Source organism: Vollenhovia emeryi, unplaced genomic scaffold (assembly GCF_000949405.1).
Source record: "Vollenhovia emeryi isolate VEMERY1.0 unplaced genomic scaffold, V.emery_V1.0 DF939186.1, whole genome shotgun sequence".
Classification (NCBI taxonomy): domain Eukaryota; kingdom Metazoa; phylum Arthropoda; class Insecta; order Hymenoptera; family Formicidae; genus Vollenhovia; species Vollenhovia emeryi.
The window spans coordinates 1,148,969-1,169,924 of NW_011967180.1; the positions used below are offsets into that span (position 1 = coordinate 1,148,969).

A 20,956-nucleotide genomic window follows, 5' to 3' on the forward strand; every position below is an offset into this window, starting at 1 on the left:
GACAAGTAGCGGTTATATTATAATACGTGTTATTGAACTTTTCATAACACGTGTTTAATTCGTAAAAACTTAAAGGAATAAGATTCGGTGATAGATAAATAATTGTTTCATGCTTATAAGATTTTTTTCTACTTTCATTTACATCAGAGGTATGGTTCTTCAGTTTGTATAGTATGTTGTATGATGTTAAAATATATATATTTGTATATGTCTATATAACAATATAATGCATTTTGAAAAAGAATTATGAATAAATTATTTGAAATTTACAATTTAAAATTAAAAATTGTGAATAAATTATTTAAAATTCGTTTTTCAAAATTTGATTATATAAAGTTTTTGTAAATTTGTATGAAATTTTCTTGCTTTTTCAGAATCAAGGTCCAGGTGGCCCAGTCGTGCAGGTACCTACCTCCCAAGGTCCTGGAGGCCCAATGGGACCCGGACAAATGGGTCCAAATGGACCACAAAGTGGATCTCATATGATGCAAGGTGGTCCTAACCAGATGGGTTCTAACGGGCCTGGACAGATGGGACCGGGAGGTCCAGGACAAATGGGTCCAGGAGGACCAGGTCAGATGGGTCCTGGAGGGCCTGGACAGATGGGACCAGGAGGCCCAGGACAAATGGGTCCAGGAGGCCCTGGGCAAATGGCTCCGTCTCATATGGTGCAAGGTGCAGGTCCTGGGGGACCTCATATGGGCCAGAGTGGGCCAGGACAAATGGGCCCAGCTAGCGGACCTGTTCCAGGACCTCAGATGGGTACTGGAGGACCTCAAAATTCTCAAATGGTTCCTGGCGGTCCCGGACATATGGGTGGACCTCCAAGTCATATGAACGCAAGCGGTCCACCGGGACCAGGCCACATAACTCCTGGTGGTCCTCCCGGTCCAGGACATATGGGTGGCACAGGACCCCCAGTAACAGGACACATGAATGCCAGTGGACCTCCCGGATCAGGACATATGAATGCGAGTGGTCCTCCTGGACCAGGTCACATGAACACTAGTGGACCTCCTGGTTCAGGTGGTCATATAAACAGCGGGCCACCGATTCCCAGTCATATGAATGCAAGCGGTCCGCCAGTATCTACACATATGAACGCGAGTGGTCCGGGAAGTCATATGGGTCCTGGTGCTCCTGGCCAGATGCCTACAAGTAGTCCTGTAGTGCATAACATGGGTCCAGGAGGTCCGAACCAAATGGGCCCGGGTGGCTCAAATCAGATGATGGCAAACAGTCAAACACAAATGGGGCCTAGTGGGCCAATGGGGCCTGTTGGACCAACAGGACAAATTGGGCCAAATGGACCTGGACAAATGGGTCATAATGGACCTTCACAGATGGGCCCAAACGGACCTACGCAGATGGGTATGGGTGGTCCACCTGGACAAATGAGTATGAATGCGCCAAGTGGACAAATGGGTCCTGGCGGACCTGGTAGTCAAATGGGCCCTGCAGGAGCAAGTAACCAAATGGGACCAAGCGCTCCAGGCAGTCAAATGGGACCTACCGGTCCAGGTGGACAAATGGGACCAGGAAGTGGACCTGTAGGCCAACTAGGACCTAACAGTCTTGTGCAAATGGGGCCTGGAAGTGGTCCAGGAAATGTACCAATGACAACAAGTAGCGGCCCTGTTATTGGTCCTAATGGACCTAGCGGAATATGTGTGGCCAGTGGGCCTGGTGGACAAATGACTTCTAGCAGCGGTCCTGGAGGGCAAATGAGTACAGCAGGTCCTGGAGGCGGCACTGGAGGACAAATGGGCCCAGGCAACGGTCCTGGAGTGCAAATGAATGCCGGCAGTGGGCCTGGCGGTCAAATGGTACCTGGAGGCATACCTGGACAAATGGGACCAGGCAGTGGACAGATGGGACATGGTGGTAGCGGACCCGGAGGCCAAATGGGGCCAGGAAGCGGACCTGGTGGACAGATGGGGCCGGGCAGTGGTCCCACTGGTCAGATGGGACCTGGAGGACAAATTCCATCTAGTGGTCCGGGGCAGATGATGCAAGGAGGTCCGGGTTCGCAAATGGGCCCGAATGCTCCGAGTAATCAAATGGGACCTGGGCCGAATAGTCAAATGGTGCCGTGTGGTCCAAATAATCAAATAAGTCATACAAATGCAAGTGGACCAATGGGACCTAATGGGCCGAATATTCAGCCTCCTACTACTCAAATAGGTCCCGGCAGTCAAAATCAAGGCCAAGTTCCTGGTGGTACAACGCCATTAGTATCGGGAGCTCCAGTGAATCAAATGAGTCAGACTGGAAGTGGACAAATAGGACCTACTGGGCCTGCAGGACCACCGGGATCAGGACAAGAGAATTTGAATGCACTTCAAAAGGCTATTGATTCTATGGAAGAAAAAGGATTGCAAGAAGATCCGCGATATTCTCAATTATTAGCCTTAAGGGCTCGTCAAGGCAGTGGCATGGGGGATAAACAAGCTTTCAATACACAACAATTGCAACAATTACGGTACGTAACTTATTTATTTTCGATCGTATGGCATGTATATATTACCTAAATAAAGACATGAAAATTATTTTTTTTAAATTAAAAGAAACATGAAATTTATATAAACTGTAATATAAGTCAAATTCAAGTACAAATAAAAAAACGTTTATATTTGAATATTTTTAAATTATATCATTTATTTTATTTCTCTGAAATAATAATGGGATTAAATTATCTTATGTATGTATTTAACATATTTTAATTTAAAAAAAGTTTTGTTTCTGTACATTCTCTTAATTTCATATTCTCAATTTTTTCTCGCATTTTTACAGAGCTCAGATAATGGCGTACAGGTTGCTAGCAAGAAACCAGCCTGTACCGCAGCAAGTTGCACTAGCTGCTCAGGGTAAGTTCTTAAGTGCATCTTACGTCAGCTTATGCGCTCTGGGTGACTACTCTATCTTTTGTATTGCTTTCTGCCACATGATTTGTTTTGCTTATCTTAAGTAGAGCTTTTTTAGTCTATTTTTTATATATTTTGTATCTATTTGCTTTTGTTCTTACTGCTTTAGTATTATAAGCATACAGAAAAATATTAATATAACTATCTCTTGTATGTTATATTTTATTTGCGGAACATACTAGAAACTTATATACGATATTTTATTTTAAATGCTTTTATCTTAAATATGCATTATGTTGAATAATCTTGTCAGATTAACTTAAATTTTCGCTCGGTAACTTTATATATTAGATTGTTTAATTACAGAAAATATGCTGATAGATTATAGACTGTGATATGACGTTTATGAACTGTGTAATGAGTGAAACAAGATGAATGTATGACTGTGGTACTTACAAAAGTAGGGTAGAATGATCCTGATTTAAGACGGATTTGATTAGGTGGCGCGCCTCCCCCTCCTGGGATTCAACGCCCCATAGATCCGTCTCAAGGCCCTGTTCCAACAGTTGGGCCACAAATACCAGGTCCAAATGTTATTGGTCCCACAGGTGCTCCTAGACCGGGCTGTCAAACACCGCAGCAACAACAACAGCAGCCTCAGTCTGGCGCTAAAGCAAACAGAGTGACAAGTATAGCAAAACCCGTCGGATTAGACCCGCTATTAATATTGCAAGAACGAGAAAACAGGTAAAGACAGACTTTTGGAGAAATAATATAATATGTGGAAAAAGCCATATCTCTAATATAAACATAAAAAAAATAAATGCTTGGCAACAGAGTTGCAGCCCGTATATCGCTTAGAATGGAACAGCTTAGCAATTTGCCGACAAACATGCCAGAAGATCTTCGTATACAAGCTCAGATCGAATTGCGCATGCTGAGAGTACTAAACTTCCAAAGACAATTAAGATCTGAGGTACTGTAATTTATTTACAGATTTATTTTATCATATATGACAGTAATACAAAACTCCTGTTTCTTCTTTTTAACTCTTTCGATATTCTTTACAGATTATAGCTTGTACTCGGAAAGATACCACTTTAGAAACTGCAGTAAATGTGAAAGCTTATAAACGTACGAAACGGCAAGGTTTACGTGAAGCTAGAGCTACCGAAAAATTAGAAAAGCAACAGAAATTAGAAGCGGAACGTAAACGAAGACAGAAACATCAGGTAAATTTATCTAACATACTTAAATTGTCAAATTTAATTATCGACACATGCTATCAGCAAGACTATCACTGTGAATAAACGGAATACAAACATGACATTTATATTTGCAGGAATTTCTTAGTTCCGTACTACAACATGGCAAGGACTTTAAAGAATTTCATCGCAATAATGTCGCAAAATTGGCTCGACTTAATAAAGCAGTGCTTAACTATCACGCAAATGCTGAACGTGAACAGAAGAAAGAACAAGAACGTATTGAAAAAGAGCGTATGCGTCGTCTTATGGCGGAAGATGAAGAAGGATACAGAAAATTAATCGACCAAAAGAAGGATAAGCGTTTAGCGTTCTTGCTATCCCAAACTGATGAATATATCAGCAATCTTACAGAAATGGTTAAACAACATAAAATAGAACAAAAGAGAAAGCAAGTTGAAGAACAAAAGCGTAAAAAGGTAATATAAAGTTTAAAGTTTGGCTATTCTTTCATAATGAATTACCTGTAATATTGATGGAGTCTTATGATTAGAAAAAGAAGAAATTGCAAGATGGTGAGAGTACTGAAGATGGTGGATCCAATGATGATACTCGTGTTGGTGTAATAGAAACAGCTACTGGTCGCACATTAACTGGCGATGAAGCACCATTAATGAGTCAATTGTCGGCATTTTTAGAAGCTAATCCCGGATGGGAGCCAATTGAATCAGATAGCGAAGACGATGAAGACGATGAGAATGGAGATGACGACGATAATGAGAGTAAGAATAAATCCGATGCTAATATTTAATTCTTGGATTTGTGTACGGATTCTTTGTACAGAAATTAATTTACAAAATACTTTAGGCAAGTATAAAGCAATGGGTGATTCTGAAGAAGATAGGGCAAAGAAAACGATACATAAAGCGAAAGTGGAAGATGATGAATATAAAACGGAAGAGCAAACATACTATAGTATTGCTCATACGGTTCATGAGGTTGTTACTGAACAAGCGAGTATTATGGTGAATGGAAACTTAAAAGAATATCAAATTAAGGTAATGTATTTATTTTAGTATATAATTTTAGTTTTATAGTATGTTTTAAATTGTTTTACAATATATTTTATGTAAATCATTTCTCTGTGAATAAAAGAGCTTAATGAATGGTTCCAGGGTCTTGAATGGCTAGTATCATTGTTTAACAACAATTTGAATGGTATTTTGGCAGACGAAATGGGTCTCGGTAAAACAATTCAGACTATTGCTCTAGTAACATATCTTATGGAAAAGAAGAAAGTTAACGGTCCATTTCTCATCATTGTTCCATTATCGTAAGTTCCTTTCGTAAGTTCTTTCAAAAACAGTCAAAGACACTGCAAATGATTTCTTCAAATAATAATTTTAATGTACTTCTAGGACATTATCAAATTGGGTTCTTGAATTTGAAAAATGGGCACCAAGTGTTGTCGTAGTATCATACAAAGGTTCTCCAGCTGGCAGAAGAGCAATACAATCTCAGATGCGAGCTACAAAATTCAATGTTCTTTTAACGACTTATGAATATGTTATAAAAGACAAGGGTGTATTAGCCAAACTGCAGTGGAAATATATGATCATTGATGAAGGACACAGAATGAAAAACCATCATTGCAAACTTACTCAAGTGTTGAATACACATTATTTAGCTCCGCATCGGTTATTGTTAACCGGTACACCGTTGCAAAATAAGTTGCCAGAACTGTGGGCTCTTCTGAATTTCTTGTTGCCTTCAATCTTCAAATCCTGCAGTACATTTGAACAGTGGTTTAATGCACCTTTTGCGACGACTGGCGAGAAGGCAAGTATTTGGCATAAAACACATTTTAATACAGCGTATTTTAACGTTATTATTTTGTCTAGGTGGAGCTAAATGAAGAAGAAACTATTTTGATTATTCGTCGTTTGCACAAAGTATTGCGGCCTTTCCTATTGAGACGCTTGAAGAAAGAAGTAGAATCGCAGTTACCTGACAAAGTGGAATACATTATCAAATGCGATATGTCTGGCCTACAAAAAGTTCTTTATAAGTACGTAAATATTATCTGTTCTTAATTTCTTTGTGAAATTAATTGGTGTAATACATAAACAAAAATGTTTTGTTAGGCATATGCAAAGTAAAGGTGTACTATTAACCGATGGATCTGAAAAAGGAAAGCAAGGAAAAGGCGGTGCTAAAGCTCTTATGAATACGATTGTGCAACTGAGAAAACTATGCAATCATCCATTTATGTTCCAAGCTATAGAAGAAAAATACTGTGAACATGTAGGCACACAAGGTTCTGGTGTTATTACTGGGTATGTATTTCGACAATTTTTGAGCGTTTGATATGAAATATGAAATATTAATCCAGTTCTTATTTGTTATTAGACCCGACCTATTTCGTGCGTCTGGAAAATTCGAACTTCTCGATCGTATTCTCCCTAAATTGAAAGCTACGAATCATAGAGTATTATTGTTTTGCCAAATGACTCAGTTAATGACAATTATGGAAGATTATTTAAGTTGGCGTGGATTTATGTATCTACGATTGGACGGTACAACAAAAGCAGAAGATAGAGGAGATCTGTTAAAGAAATTTAACGATCCTGGTTCAGAATATTTCCTTTTCTTGCTATCCACGCGTGCTGGTGGTCTTGGTTTAAATCTTCAAGCCGCTGATACAGTTATCATCTTTGACTCCGACTGGAATCCTCATCAGGTACATGATATTAACATATAGAATATAACAATTAACGTAGTATTGCACTTAATAATGATATATGTATTTGCAGGATCTTCAAGCTCAAGACAGAGCACACAGAATTGGACAGAAGAATGAAGTGCGCGTACTCCGATTAATGACTGTTAATTCCGTCGAAGAGCGGATATTAGCGGCAGCCAGATATAAATTAAATATGGACGAGAAAGTAATTCAGGCTGGTATGTTTGATCAGAAGTCCACTGGCTCCGAGCGACAGCAGTTCCTCCAAAGTATTTTACATCAAGATGACGCTGATGATGAGGAAGAGAATGAAGTGCCCGACGACGAGACTGTAAATCAAATGATTGCTAGGACAGAAGGTGAATTCGAAACATTCCAGAAATTAGATTTGGAGCGGCGACGTGAGGAAGCCAAGTTGGGTCCAAATCGCAAATCGCGATTGTTAGAGGAAGCTGAGTTGCCCGATTGGCTGGTTAAAGACGACGATGAAGTAGAAAGATGGACCTACGAAGAGGATGAAGACAGATTCCTTGGAAGAGGTTCAAGGCAACGTAAAGAGGTTGATTATACAGATAGTTTAACCGAGAAAGAGTGGTTGAAGGCAATTGATGATGATGGCGCTGAGTATGAGGAGGAGGAAGAAGAGGATAAGAAAAAGAAAAAGACACGGAAACGAAAGAAGAAAGGCGAGGAAGACGACGAGCCTATGCCGAAGAAACGAAGAGGTGCCGGGTCTTTGGTCGATCCTAAAATGAAACGGGCTATGAAGAAATTAATTACAGTAGTTGTTAATTATACCGATAGTAGTGACGGTCGATTATTGAGCGAGCCTTTTATGAAATTACCTTCACGAAGAGAATTACCAGACTATTACGAGATCATTAAGAAACCTTTGACTATCAATAAGCTGTTACAAAAAATTGAAGAGGGCAAAGTAAGTATTTATCTATCGCATCCTTTTTTACGTTTGTTGTATACACATGCACTTATATAATTCAGTAATTTTATTTCTTTCAGTATGCTGATTTAGACGAGCTTGAGAAAGATTTTATGCAACTTTGTAAAAACGCTCAAATTTATAATGAAGAGGCATCCCTAATTCATGAAGACTCGATAGTGTTACAATCCGTCTTTACAAATGCGCGTCAACGTCTTGAAGAGGAAGGCAATAATTCCGATGGAGACGACAAAGGTATAAATATAATCTATCATCGTAATTATTCAAACGTTAAAATTTAAATAAGATGGAATTTTTTTCTCGTAACGCTTCTTTTTTTTCTTTCTTTTTTATTACACAGATGGCGAAGACGGTTCAGACGCGGATTCTAGCGTAAGAATGAAAATTAAACTAAAAGGAAGAAAGGGTGAGGGCAGAGGCGGTCGTAGAAAGAGAGTTACTAAAAAATATATATCAGACGATGATGACGACGCTGATGATAATTAAAAAGTATTGTGATGCGTCTTGCGAACGTAATTCACATAATTTAAATATTTAATCAAATGATTTCAATTATATTATAATATCCTACTGTAAACCCTCGATATAACAGATTTTTAATTTAACGGATAAGTAATAACACATTATATAAACGCCGCATTGCACAGTGCTCCTTTTTTATCGCATTTGTCTTTAGTAGCGTGGGGCAGACTTGCTTTGTTTCGGTCTCAATCTGCCTCAAAATATCGTGTGGTCAGATTGTATACAGAGTGTTTCTGTGATTTCTGAATAAATTTGCGTTATTTATTAAATAATTTGATATAACGGACTTATGGCGTTAATGAACATCTCTTGCCCCCTATTAATCCGTTAAATCGAGGATTTATTGTATAGCAGAATCTTATTGAAGTACAGCCAAGAATGGCGTGTACGTGTAACTCTATCATAGCAGTGAAACACTGCTTTATTAGTGTAAACTTTTAATGTGTTGTTAATTTTTATAATTAGTGAGCTCATCGATAAATATTGAATGGCAAATATTATCGTACATCTATTTAGATACATGTATCTCGATAAAAGATCAGTGCATAACTTGTTCTTCGGATAAATATGCGAATAATTGATTACATTTACAACGTACTGTACAGACAAAAGATTAGTATTAAGATTGATTTCAGATATTACACTCTTTACTTTGCGATTAAGTCTAATTAAATATTATATTTAAATTTCGACCGCTGAGTCTTATTTTGAATTTTAGTTCTTTATTTCACTATTGGGGTTACTATTGAGGTTAACATTTGGGTACTCTATGCCTCGCTGCAGTAGTATCATGTTCATAGATATATGCAGTACATAAAGTAGTCATCAGTTTGCTGAAATGTTATACAATTCTTTTAGAAACATTTTGCGACACAGTTGTGAATACATTGGGGATGTTAATTATTGGCTATTCAATAATTTTTCACTATTGACATTGTTTTCAAATCAATCTGCCTTTGAAACTTTAGTTCATACATAGATATGTCATTATTTAGTTCGATCCCATAAGTATGGTATACAAGATTTATTTATATATTATGATAACTATCCTTGCTTAATTGTGTAACAAGAGAAATTGTGAAGAAAACTGAATTTTACCTAGCAATAATTTTTGACATTTAAACTTGATAAACTTAAAATGCATTTTACTATAATTTTTATGTTTGCCAAATTTAAATATCTCTTTTCCTCATTTTGCAGTAAAATATAAGGGCTATTATTTTTCAATCTTAGAAGAAAATGGCGATGATCGATGCAGCGAGTATTCTGTATATAATTGCTACGTGATACTGATTTTAAATATTATAAAGGAAAAGCAAGGGGTTGGTCACTGAGATACTCTTTGTGCAAGGGCTAGGTAATTGAGCGGCAATCCAAACGAAATCTTGGGTAATCCAATATATCCGGGGTAATTTTAAATATTCTAAGGTAATCTTGAGTAATATGAGATAGTATTGGATTATCTGTGAGTAATTTGAGGAAGTATTACGTAATCTCTGAGGTAAATTAAGGGTAATTTTTGTACACTGTAACCTAACCGCTAGTGACCAACTCCTCGAGGAAAAGTAACTGTATCTTTGATATGATATATTCATTTTATCAATGAATATATTATATGATAGTTAGGATATGATATATATGTATTAATCATGCTATATTTATACTAAACTGCGACATTTGATTTTTACATACCAGATTAAGGTAAGCCATTATACATATTCATAACAAATTTATCACAATTTCTTCAAGGTTTATAATGACAACAGTAAATGTAATTTTATGTGTGCAAATGTAATATATAATCGAAAAGTATTCCAAAAATAAATTATAGTATACTAAATCAGTTGCGTTAAGTATAAGTAGATAATGCGTGAATAAAGAGAAAAAAATTTGTGAAAAGTCGATAAAATTTGACAAGTTACAATTTCTCTATGTAAAATTACTCTCTCCAAATAAAAGTTACACTCTTTATAACGATTTTTTGGATTTTTAAGTCTAAGATACCACGGTTTTTGTGACAGAAATTATTTATTTGCTGAAAATAAATAGAGATATATATATATAAATGTTACACAAACAGACGAATTATAAGAACAATGTGAAATAGATTTAAAACCATTTCAAATATATTACATTTTTAAGCAAATCGGAAATTTATACCCTTTGTTTTTAATGACATAGGAGCAGAGACGTTCACCGATTACCACCAAATTAAATATCAACAATCCTTTAAAAAATGACCCCTACCTTCTATTCATGTTAAAAAATTTAGTGTAAATATTTCAAAATTTAGAGAAGTTGGAATGTTAACATATATTTTTTACAAAATAAAAAATTTTGAAGCCAATGAACCTTTACGTCAATGGCCACCAAAATTAACACCAACCATCATTTAATAATACTTTTTATTAATATAAATAAAATCAGTCCGAAATGTCTAATTTTGCAAAGGTTGAAGTTGTAGCGACTATTCTATACATAATTGCCCCGTGATTTTAAATGTTATACAAGTAAATGTATCTTTGACATGATACAGTTATTTTATTGACAATAAACATATGATAATTAGGATACGATATAATATTAATCATGATATATTTATACTAAAGTGCTCCTTTTGGTTTTTACATACCAGAAAAGTTAAATAGAAAGTGCACATTTTTTGAACGTATATACATACAGCAAAATGTATGTAAGTATATATGTACACACATTCTTACACATCGGCATTAAAAAGTGTTTTTGGACATCTTAAAAAATGTTGAACACATTGGCAAAGGAAACTAAAAAAGAAACAAAATTCTTCACAACTTCCTTTATGAGGAAGCAAAAAGATGCCAACAGTACACGGTGTTCCCAAACGGTCACCCATTTAAGTACTGACCGCGCTCAACGTTGCTTGACTTAAGTGATCGGACGAGAACTTGTACAGTGAAACGTGATTTGACCGTTGACGAAAGGATCTTTCTGATACAGAGGTTTTACCGAGCACACACAAGATTCTTCTTGTACTTTTAAACGCTTATACTTATTGTTAGTCGCTTATACTTGGCGCGAGACACTACCGTGTCTCGTGATAGATATGTAATTTAAATATATTAATTTATTATTAATTTTAATGAGCAAATGTATTAACATAATTTCTTAAACTAATACATACACTTATACATATATTATAAATTACATATACGTATATAATATACATATAATGATAATTATTTCAATTAATTTTATTCATATAATAAACATCGGTACTATAACGGTAAAAGAAGTATAAGAACGCATAAAATAATCAAAAGAAAGCAATGTTAACAGTAGTACATACATGGTGTTCCCAAACTGTCACCCATTTAAGTACAGTCGCGCCCAATGTTGACTAGCTTAAGTGATCGGACAAGAACTTGTACGTTTAGTGGTTTTTTTAAAGTTATTTATTAAGAATTATAAACAATATCAAGAGTTTTTATATTACAATAAATCAGCAATCGACGTTATCATAGGATTGTACTCTACGGTCTGTTAGGCATTCGCAAGACGCAGTTATAATTTTATATAATTTGTATCTTTGTAAAAGATGAATGAGATCAATGTACGTTTACATGGTTTGACGAAAGTCTTCCTTAAAAAAACTGGCACATTTAACGTTACCAAATTTTTATTCTATAATCTATAAAAAATGGTAACTATACACATACATATATATCGCGTACAAGCAGTCATGAGGCATACATACGAATGTATGGTGATGTAATGGAGAAAACGACCGGACGTGCCGTAACAGCTTGCCTAAATTCCATCTAAATTCAAAACAGAACTGAAATTGCCACCAACAGGCGCATATAGGATCTGCGACGCTTGCAACGAGCAACGGTTCGTCTAGCTGGCCACACACGTCAGGTCAAAGGCCAACAAACAACGACGACCGCTACTGCCTTGCCGTTTTTTAAATGCTTCTCCTCCCTGTAGGGCGTAAGCCCAATAGGGTGCAATATGGTATTCGGATCCCGTGGATGGGGAAAAAGTTGTGTCTCTCTGTAAAGAGAAAAGTGTCGGACGAACCGGTTTCGTCTGCTTATACGTGACTGGCGTTTAATTAAATTGCAAACTCGTATACGGAAGCGGAACGATGCAGGATGTTAAATACGCATAATGTAGAGCGTACAAAGAATCTATGCTAAATATTTCGGGCGAACGTTTACGACGAGGCCGAACGTTGACTTTACCTCACCAAAAGTGTTGATAAACCGTTGTTTGTAATATAAGATGGGTGCTATTAGAATACAAGTGATGACAAACGACTTCTTTAACAAACTTGAGATTCTTAAAAAATGCAGAGCGTCTAGTTGTCGAAATATCTAATTACTAATACATAAAAAATTGGTGAGTTATGAAAAACAGAGACGTAGTGAATTCTTTAAGATGCTCTATCTTTTGTCTTGTATACACCTTGAACAAATATTGTAATGATTTGCAACTCTAAAATGTGAGAGGATGATTATGATTCAGTATAGGTACAATATAAATGTTGTTTCTCATTTGGGTGGACTCTCCTTAATTGTTGAGAGGCTTTATTTTTTTAATAGTTTTAAATTTCTTTACGAGAACACTGTTGTCTATTATAAAATTAATTAAAATGATTATCATTATATGTATATGCATATATAATTCATATAATTGTTTAAATAAATTAAGTTAATACATACGTTCCATAAAATTACTAATAAAGTAATATTTATTTAAATATATTTGTTGAAAAATATAGTAATGTAATATATAGTAATATAGTAATATAGACGTTGATGAAGAAACTTCTCGGTAAATTTCTGTATTAGAAAGACACTTTCGTCAACGGTCAAATCACGTTTCACGTACAAGTTCTCGTCCGATCACTTCAGTCAAGCAACGTTGAGCGCGGTTAGTACTTAAATGGGTGACCGTTTGGGAACACCGTGTACTGTTGGCATTTCTCTTTTTGGTATTCACTTATTTTATGTTATTTGATTATTGAAGATATAATATTATCATATTAGGATTTTTTAATTATTTATTTTATATATGTTATCAGATAAAATTTTGTACCATACATATATGATACGATGTAATTGTATCATGTATTATTATTTTAGTAAATTACATAAATATATTAACATCTGTTTATTTATATTAACAATATTAATGAATTGATGTGTATAAAAGTAATAAATATAACAGTAATTATAGATGCTAAATTGTACAATATGTAATATACAATTGCAAATGCATGAAACGTATATGAAGAAATCAGTAAAAAGCAAGATAAATCGTCGATTGTAATGTTTATTTTTATCTTGTCTAAAATCTGTTACTGTTACGAAGAATGAAAACTCAATATCGAACTTCAGTTTATTTGAATTGAGTGTGAATGGTTCCGGAAATGGATGTTGTAACAGAAATAAACCCCTCATTATTTTATTTTCATTAAATTACTATTCAATTGTAAGTTTTCAATTATACTTTTTTCGCTTCTTCCAAAAGAAGATGCTATTGTAATATCCTAGCTATGTGCGAGCACTTCGTATAAATACCGTACGATGAATTTAATACGTTCCACATATTTACGGTGTATGCGATTTGTTGTTTTGCCCGAATGAGCTTTCCCCTTTGGAGAGAAGTCCCATTCGAAAGGATGTGGAGAACGGCGGTGGTGGAAGGGAATAAATTGCTACCGTGTTTGATCGTATATAAAGCTTACCTCCTTGAATGGTTACTACTCGTGATTCGGCTCGATATCTCGTGGCATGCCATACGGGAAATGAGAAGAATGAAGAAGAGAGGGCGAACTCGTGCGTCATCGTTATTTTCTCTTTTCGTTCTCGCGTATGGCGATCAATTGCGGATGAAGTGGCAGAAATTCGCGCGTGACGTGGTTAAACTAGAACGATTTAGAGACATATTGGACCCCTTTAATTCGCGAGCTCTCTTACAATTATCGGATAAAATTAATAAAATTGCGCGAACGATTACCGCGACATATTAACAAAAATTAGAAGCAGAGGGAAAATCATTTGATAATAAAGACAACATTGATCTTTTATGTAAAATTTCATGGTCGTGTTGCAGGAAAATGGCAATGCTAACAACGAACTTTTTTTTGTCACTGCTATCTATTTTTTTACTCCATCACATTCTCTCTTCTGCCGGTGTCTCTTTTGAAAAACATATTGCTTAGCGTACATCACTACGGAACACCGCTTGTCACGCTATCCTTTCCTTTTCTTCAAGGCGAGCTAAGTGATGTACGTGTCGCGGTATCCGAAGCTTCAGAGGGAAACTCAAATACAGACGCTATACAAGATCGATAGTTGTATACTGTGACGCACGTATGTTCGGGAGCGATTCGAAGAATATGTGCATCCAGAAGCGATGAACAGTATCATTCTCTCGTTACGACGATTGAGAGCGCGGAAGTTCCTTCAGAGTGAGGTCTAAGCAAGATGGAACGCGTCTATTTTCTTCGGCGATAACATCGAAATGGTCGCGATTGCGAATCGCGTTGCTGTAAATGATCATGGTAATATGTATTTGTAACATACGACCTGGCTGCTTGTGATGCAAGCTTTTATCTTCCTATCCTTTTCTACTATAATCAAGGATAATTAAATCATTCGGTAATTAAATTTACAAGTTTTGTCTAGAATACATATTTGTATTTGTAAATAGTTTAATTTATGTGAAATACTGCAATAATTAGAAAACGTATTTAACTCTGCCCTTATTTAAAAAAACACATAAATAAATTAATTGATTACTGCATTTCGCTGATGATAATTCAATGTTTGTTACAGTGCAAAAATAATTTTTGTCTTATAAATTATTAGTTGCGCGTAACCCTAAGAGAGTAGCAATTCTTGTCTGTATTTATAAAAATATTCTTTTGTGATGTTTCCTTATATAACTTCTTTCTTTCTGTGCCGAGGAATATTAGAAATTCCGAAAGAAAATACGCGTGCATCCTTTGAGACTTAAAAATTATCTTCCGTGTGTACTTTCGCTTTGTCTTCTTTATTTTATCACATGCAGCACACAGAACTGTAAGATTGGTGATATTCTTAACTTTTATCTCGCCACCGCGGGATTGAAGCAACGTTCAAACACGACGGGAGCAAAAGCGTCGCTTGGAACAAATGTTCCGTTTGAAGCAAATGATGTTCCAGGAAACGAATGGTAGTCACGGTAACTTCTAGCTGGAAATTCATTATCACCGCAAAAAAATCGCGGCCGGACAATAATACGCGTTCGGCTTTCCGATAGCACTAGACTACTTAATGGCGCCGCTCCAGATTGATATCAAGTAATTATCGTTCACGTGATGAAGCACCGTTTCCCGGAATCTCCGTGCCCTCTTCGCCCCCCGGAAATAATATAGCATGGGCGTAAAATACGGGATATCCCGCTCCCGACATTACAAATCGCTCCGCCGCCAACTTTCCGATGATTTATGCAACCGCGCGATGACTGATGATCCTCTTTATCAGATAAATGTACTACCGTCCCGTGACGATCAAGTCCTCACATATTTGCTACAACTTCCATATTTTACGCGCGCTCATTTATTCTTGGAACTTAAGCTGCGACGATGCGCAAGTTCCTTCTTGTCAAAATCTTACTCACGCGACGACAATGCGCAGCGTCAGTAACATTACACTTCTCGGTGGTATTGCGTAAAGGTCCACCATTAAGGTGATCCATTAAAAATTGTTTTCCATCATATCCTTTCTACAAAGTGACAACCAGGAGGATTTTCTAATAGTTAAAATATAGTAAATCAAGTGTTAATTAAATATTAATTAAACAATAGTATATAGAAGAAAATCGTCATTTTCATTAGCGTATAATACAAAAAGAATGTGTATTTATAAAGGGTGTCCCATTTTAACTTGGACAGTAAAATATCTCAAAAACTAAGCCCAGCAAACAAAACTGTTTCAGACAAAAGTTGTATGGTTTCAAGGGGAGCATAAGATGGTACCATTGGTTCGATCTTGAAGAGTTATTTGAAGGTCATGTGAAGGTAACCTTCAATTTTTGTAAATGGAACACCCTATTGTTTATTATACTATCTTATTCTGCTAATTAATATGAACAACTTTTGTCTGAAACATTTTTTGATTTGCCCAATACTTTTTGAAATATTCAAGAGAAAATTCATAACTTTTTCAGTGTTTAGCTTATGGTATCTCGATAACTGTTTGTCGGAGGAAAAAGTAGTACAGGACTTGTTTACTTGATTTGGTCTCAGAAATATGCTGTTGCAATAGTGTTCCAATTATTGAAAATTTTTGTGTATGTTACAATGCACAAAAATTTTTAATAATTCACTTTTTCACTTGTGAAAAATAAGTGCCATCTAATACAACATTTTGAATGATATAAATAACAGCGTAAAGGGAAAAGTGGGTTGGCATCCTATTATAAAGATATTTTTATTTAATCGCATTATTTGTCAGTTTTTATAGCGATGAAAATTTTATTGTAGCGTACACGATGAAACGGACAGGCAACGTGTTAATTATTTATTTCACTTTGTCCATTCGTTATGCGGAATAACATTTAATTTCAACTTTCCGTGATTGTCACCGTAGATTCCGTGGTGTGGATAGGCGAAAAAATTCTGTTGAATGTTTAATTTCCTATAAAGCGCGATATTATCTATTATAATAATATCGTGTTCTCACGAAATTGCGGTATTCTTCTACGGTTCAGCTGCGACACAAAGAAGAAATCGCGGTGCGCTCTTAAAGCTGATAGTCCGTGTTGTCTGTAATGAGGGGCGCTATCTGCAGTAATGCCAAAGTGATCCGTGTAACTGCAATTGCAAAGTGTTACGGCCACGTTACGTGCGCAATGCGGGCGCACAACTCGCGCAACCGCGCGATATTACATAATTATCACGCGGGAGGTTTTGGCTCGCGTTCCAACTGGATACTACACGGCAAGGGGATTACCGCCATAACACTTTATCCATTAATGAAGTGGCCGATCGATCCGCGCTATCTCTGCGGCTCGTACATCCTGCGGCGTACGGTATTTCTCAAATATCCCCCCACCCCTCCGTTCATTCGCATTTTTTACCCTTTACCCGCAACCATAACTCAATGCCGTGACACATCAAATCCCGCTTTAACGCTTGCGTTATGTTTCATCGCTTTCCCGACCTTTATAAAGGCGATTGTGTTTGTTTTATCGTATTAATTTGTTTTGTTACATATTTTTTTTCGCAAAATATGACAAAAATTTCAAAACGGTTGAAACGCTCTGGATAAAAGTACGATGCACCTGTTGTATTAAAAAAAATTCCTACGTTCCGCACACGCCGAAAGTGGTAAGTGTAAAAATAAAAATGTAATATAGAACGTACGAAATATGTTTATTAAGAAGCATTGAATATCCTTGACGATTTACAGCTTCGAATGCCTATAAAATATATAGTAACATTGCTCTTCTATAAACCCTTTAATAATCTAGAATTTTATTTTCTGTCATTATTCCAACTCACTAATTAGGGCAATAGGTGATTCTATACTTTAACATTCTGGAGCTCCTACGGCTAAATCGCGAAATGTTGACGTGTTCTTTTCTCGAACACTCTGGAGCTGTAAACTCGCCATATGACTTTCGTAAAATTACCGCTCACTATTTCTATCTCGGTTATCGGCCAAATTCGGCAACGACACTGAGCGCTTTTTATATATATGTATATATGTACATTTATACCGTACCGTAACTGACATTTACTATTTTCAATTTGAAATTGCCGTCTGTCTAGGGAGGGAAAAATAGCCGCCCATCACACCGTGACCGTTGAAAATTCTCGAGCTCCAATTCGGACGGGGATAATTGACTGATTGGGGGTGAGGTGAAAATAGTTCGCAAACGCAATTAAATCGCGCTATCTCATTCCCACAGTTCGTCCCCGTCTCCAGCCACTTTTGCGGTCGAAATTTAAATCAATCCCGCCCTCGTTTCGCTCTTCGTCCCCCCCGCCCCCCTTATCCGTCCGTCTGCGTTCTATCTCACTCTCTCGGAAGGATTCCCGATGCGCGTATAGTGGGATTCATTTGCTATCGCGCGGTTAACTTTCAACAATGTTGCCATTGTACATATTGTTCCGCATCCGTGACTCGCCGACGACGGGGTGGAGCGCGACACACAAAGCGATGCGTATCCTGTGGCGGATAAAGCGAACGTGCCTTCGGGGATGTTATCTCTGTTACGTTACTCGAGTACACGCGTTTGTGTGTACTCGAGAATGCCGCGGCACTTCGCTTTATATAACTGCGCGCGACGCGCATGGCGACATTCGACATCCGCTTTTCGACACGATTTGTGCAGCGGTCACAGGATACGTAATCGCTCCGGGATGTCGCGTCGCGCTGTCACTAATAGCGACGTTAATAGCTTTAATCCTTTCCTTGCTACAAATCCGCGTGTATATGTCAACTGAAATATGCTACGCTATAATATTAAATAGATATTAAAAAGAAAAAGATGATTTTGATTATACAGTTCACAGTTAGTCAAATTAACTGTTTGTTCTCCTCTAAAGAATAATTATACACATTAATAGGAGTCTCTTGCTTTTTATTTATACAAGTAAATAAGGTCTTTAAGGTCTTCTGCTCCGCATAAAAGTTTTAAAACATTATACATGTATATGTATTTTATACATGTATAATATCATATTATAAAACACAAAATATTACATTTTATTTAAAAAATGTAGTTGACTTTGAAATATCCTCAACGCCTCCATTTTGCAAATAATCGTTTCCACCACATGATGTCCCTTGAACACGTTAATATAAACTCTTTTTTCATATATCTTCCAATTTCACTAATAATTAAGTTGGCCACTTTATAAAAATCACCTTATAATATGCGAAAGTGCATTTTTCATATCTTACAGTAATAAAAAGAACTTTAGTCGACGACAAATATGTATGATAAATTCGCCACGTGTACGTGCAATAAAAATTATGTTGCAAATAATAAAAATCATAATTTCTTTATGTGAAGTGTCTGTGTTACAGTTTCCTCGTGAAAAACATGAAACACGATATTTTTTACTGCATTCGTTAAACCTTCAGTGATATGCTCGACTCTTTATGCGTTACTTTTATTATTGTTATTATTACTTTTATATAAAAATAAAACAAAAGGCTTAAAGTGTCACACTGAGAAAAACAAACTATTGAGAGAAGATCAAGAAAATATTTCGTGATTCAAGTATATGCTGCAGTCACGGCTGTCAAACAAATATTTGTTAATTCACGTAATAAACATTTGTTAATTAAAAAATATATATATTTGAATTTCCTTTTGATGAATTTGATGATTTTGATGAGTTCCTTTCGCTTTGTTAATAATGGTACAACGACGAATACATGCGATAAACGTGAGATACATATTATAAAAGTTATGTTGTAAAATTAAAATTTTTATTGTATCTTTTAAGACTGCACGTTATTATTTTCTAATCAAATCTGAAATATTCATTATTTCGTTGAAATCTACTTTTACAGCTAATCAATCAGTTCTTTCCTTAAGTTATTTTCAAGTTAGTTTCTTATTTTTTGTTTACTATTACATTTTATATAAAAAGAAAAAATTTCCAGGAGATTTAATGTATCATTGTGAAGATCTCATCTTATGTCACAATCTTATTTTCACGTCACATTAACACTTCTATGTAACTTATGGTTAGCAGGTTCTTCTTGAAAAGTTTCAACGTAAGAGCAAGGTGGTAAGATTGAGGTAAAAACAACAAGAGACATGTTCCTTTATACTTTATTTGTGAAGCTGTACATTTTAATAATCAAAGCTCAGAAATTACTCTTTTACGATAGTATTTCTGCTTGCTCATTTACAATGTGCGTTTGTACTCATTTGTATTGCTTTCGAAATGCAAACAGCAACCACATTCCCACTTCTGTAACTGCAAATTGAAATTTGATATTAATACCATTGATACTTACTGTCGTATTATTATCATGTTAAAGTTTTTGTCTATTTCGGAAATAATTTACCATAGAACTTATTGAAATGTTTTACAGTAGCAGATATATGCCAGTAAGTTAACAAATTGAATTAAAATTTTACAAATCAAATATTTACATGTACATATTTGTCGTTGAATATTGTATAATATTACATTTTCTAAAATCGACAAAATTAATAGTAAAATATAGTAAAATTTATCAAAAGGATCTGGAGGTATCTAAACGTCAGATATCTGATTGCGAATAGACATTGTATAGACATAGATTGCTACTAACTTGAGTCAGACATAACTGGAATATCTGATTCAAGTTTGAGATATACTTCGCTGGTGATATTTACTTGATGTACCATTAAGATGTAACACTCATTGTCGGACGTGTTATTGAAAGTTATATTAACAAGATCAGAAAAGATTATTGTTAGAAAAGGAACACATAAAAAGTATCTACCAGAATATACATACGTTAACCTTCTATTGTCCGAAGACCTTGCGGCATTGGTTACCAACTCTCTTATAACCCTTTATACATGGAGCCTTTATTATATTTGGTTCAGTTACTACCATTGTGATAAAAGTTGTTATTAACAGAAAGGTGATCATCAAACATGTAGAAAACATGCTGAC

General features: G+C 35.9%; 1 protein-coding gene and 1 long non-coding RNA gene across 6 annotated transcripts in view; one reads left to right on the forward strand and one right to left on the reverse strand.

The window, feature by feature from the left end:
- LOC105562573 (ATP-dependent helicase brm) overlaps nt 1–10,438 on the forward strand; it is a 106,408-nt gene extending 95,970 nt beyond the window's left edge. For 4 of the 5 annotated variants that reach the window (XM_012013531.1, XM_012013527.1, XM_012013528.1 and 1 more), the window contains 16 exons: nt 375–2,482; nt 2,794–2,867; nt 3,365–3,611; nt 3,702–3,840; nt 3,935–4,096; nt 4,207–4,548; nt 4,623–4,851; nt 4,937–5,127; nt 5,245–5,402; nt 5,488–5,908; nt 5,971–6,137; nt 6,214–6,405; nt 6,479–6,809; nt 6,883–7,746; nt 7,830–8,004; nt 8,111–10,438. In XM_012013531.1, the coding sequence (XP_011868921.1) occupies nt 375–2,482; nt 2,794–2,867; nt 3,365–3,611; nt 3,702–3,840; nt 3,935–4,096; nt 4,207–4,548; nt 4,623–4,851; nt 4,937–5,127; nt 5,245–5,402; nt 5,488–5,908; nt 5,971–6,137; nt 6,214–6,405; nt 6,479–6,809; nt 6,883–7,746; nt 7,830–8,004; nt 8,111–8,256 (5,946 nt within the window). In that variant the 3' untranslated portion in view covers nt 8,257–10,438. The remainder of the gene's footprint in view (nt 1–374; nt 2,483–2,793; nt 2,868–3,364; nt 3,612–3,701; nt 3,841–3,934; nt 4,097–4,206; nt 4,549–4,622; nt 4,852–4,936; nt 5,128–5,244; nt 5,403–5,487; nt 5,909–5,970; nt 6,138–6,213; nt 6,406–6,478; nt 6,810–6,882; nt 7,747–7,829; nt 8,005–8,110) is intronic. The other variant, XM_012013529.1, reaches the window with a different exon arrangement.
- Nucleotides 10,439–20,100: 9,662 nt separating this feature from the next.
- On the reverse strand, nt 20,101–20,950 carry LOC105562581. Its single transcript, XR_001008981.1, has 2 exons — nt 20,795–20,950; nt 20,101–20,266 (listed from the first exon to the last, which is right to left on the reverse strand). It is a non-coding gene; the product is annotated as an uncharacterized LOC105562581 (long non-coding RNA).
- Nucleotides 20,951–20,956: the final 6 nt, after the last annotated feature.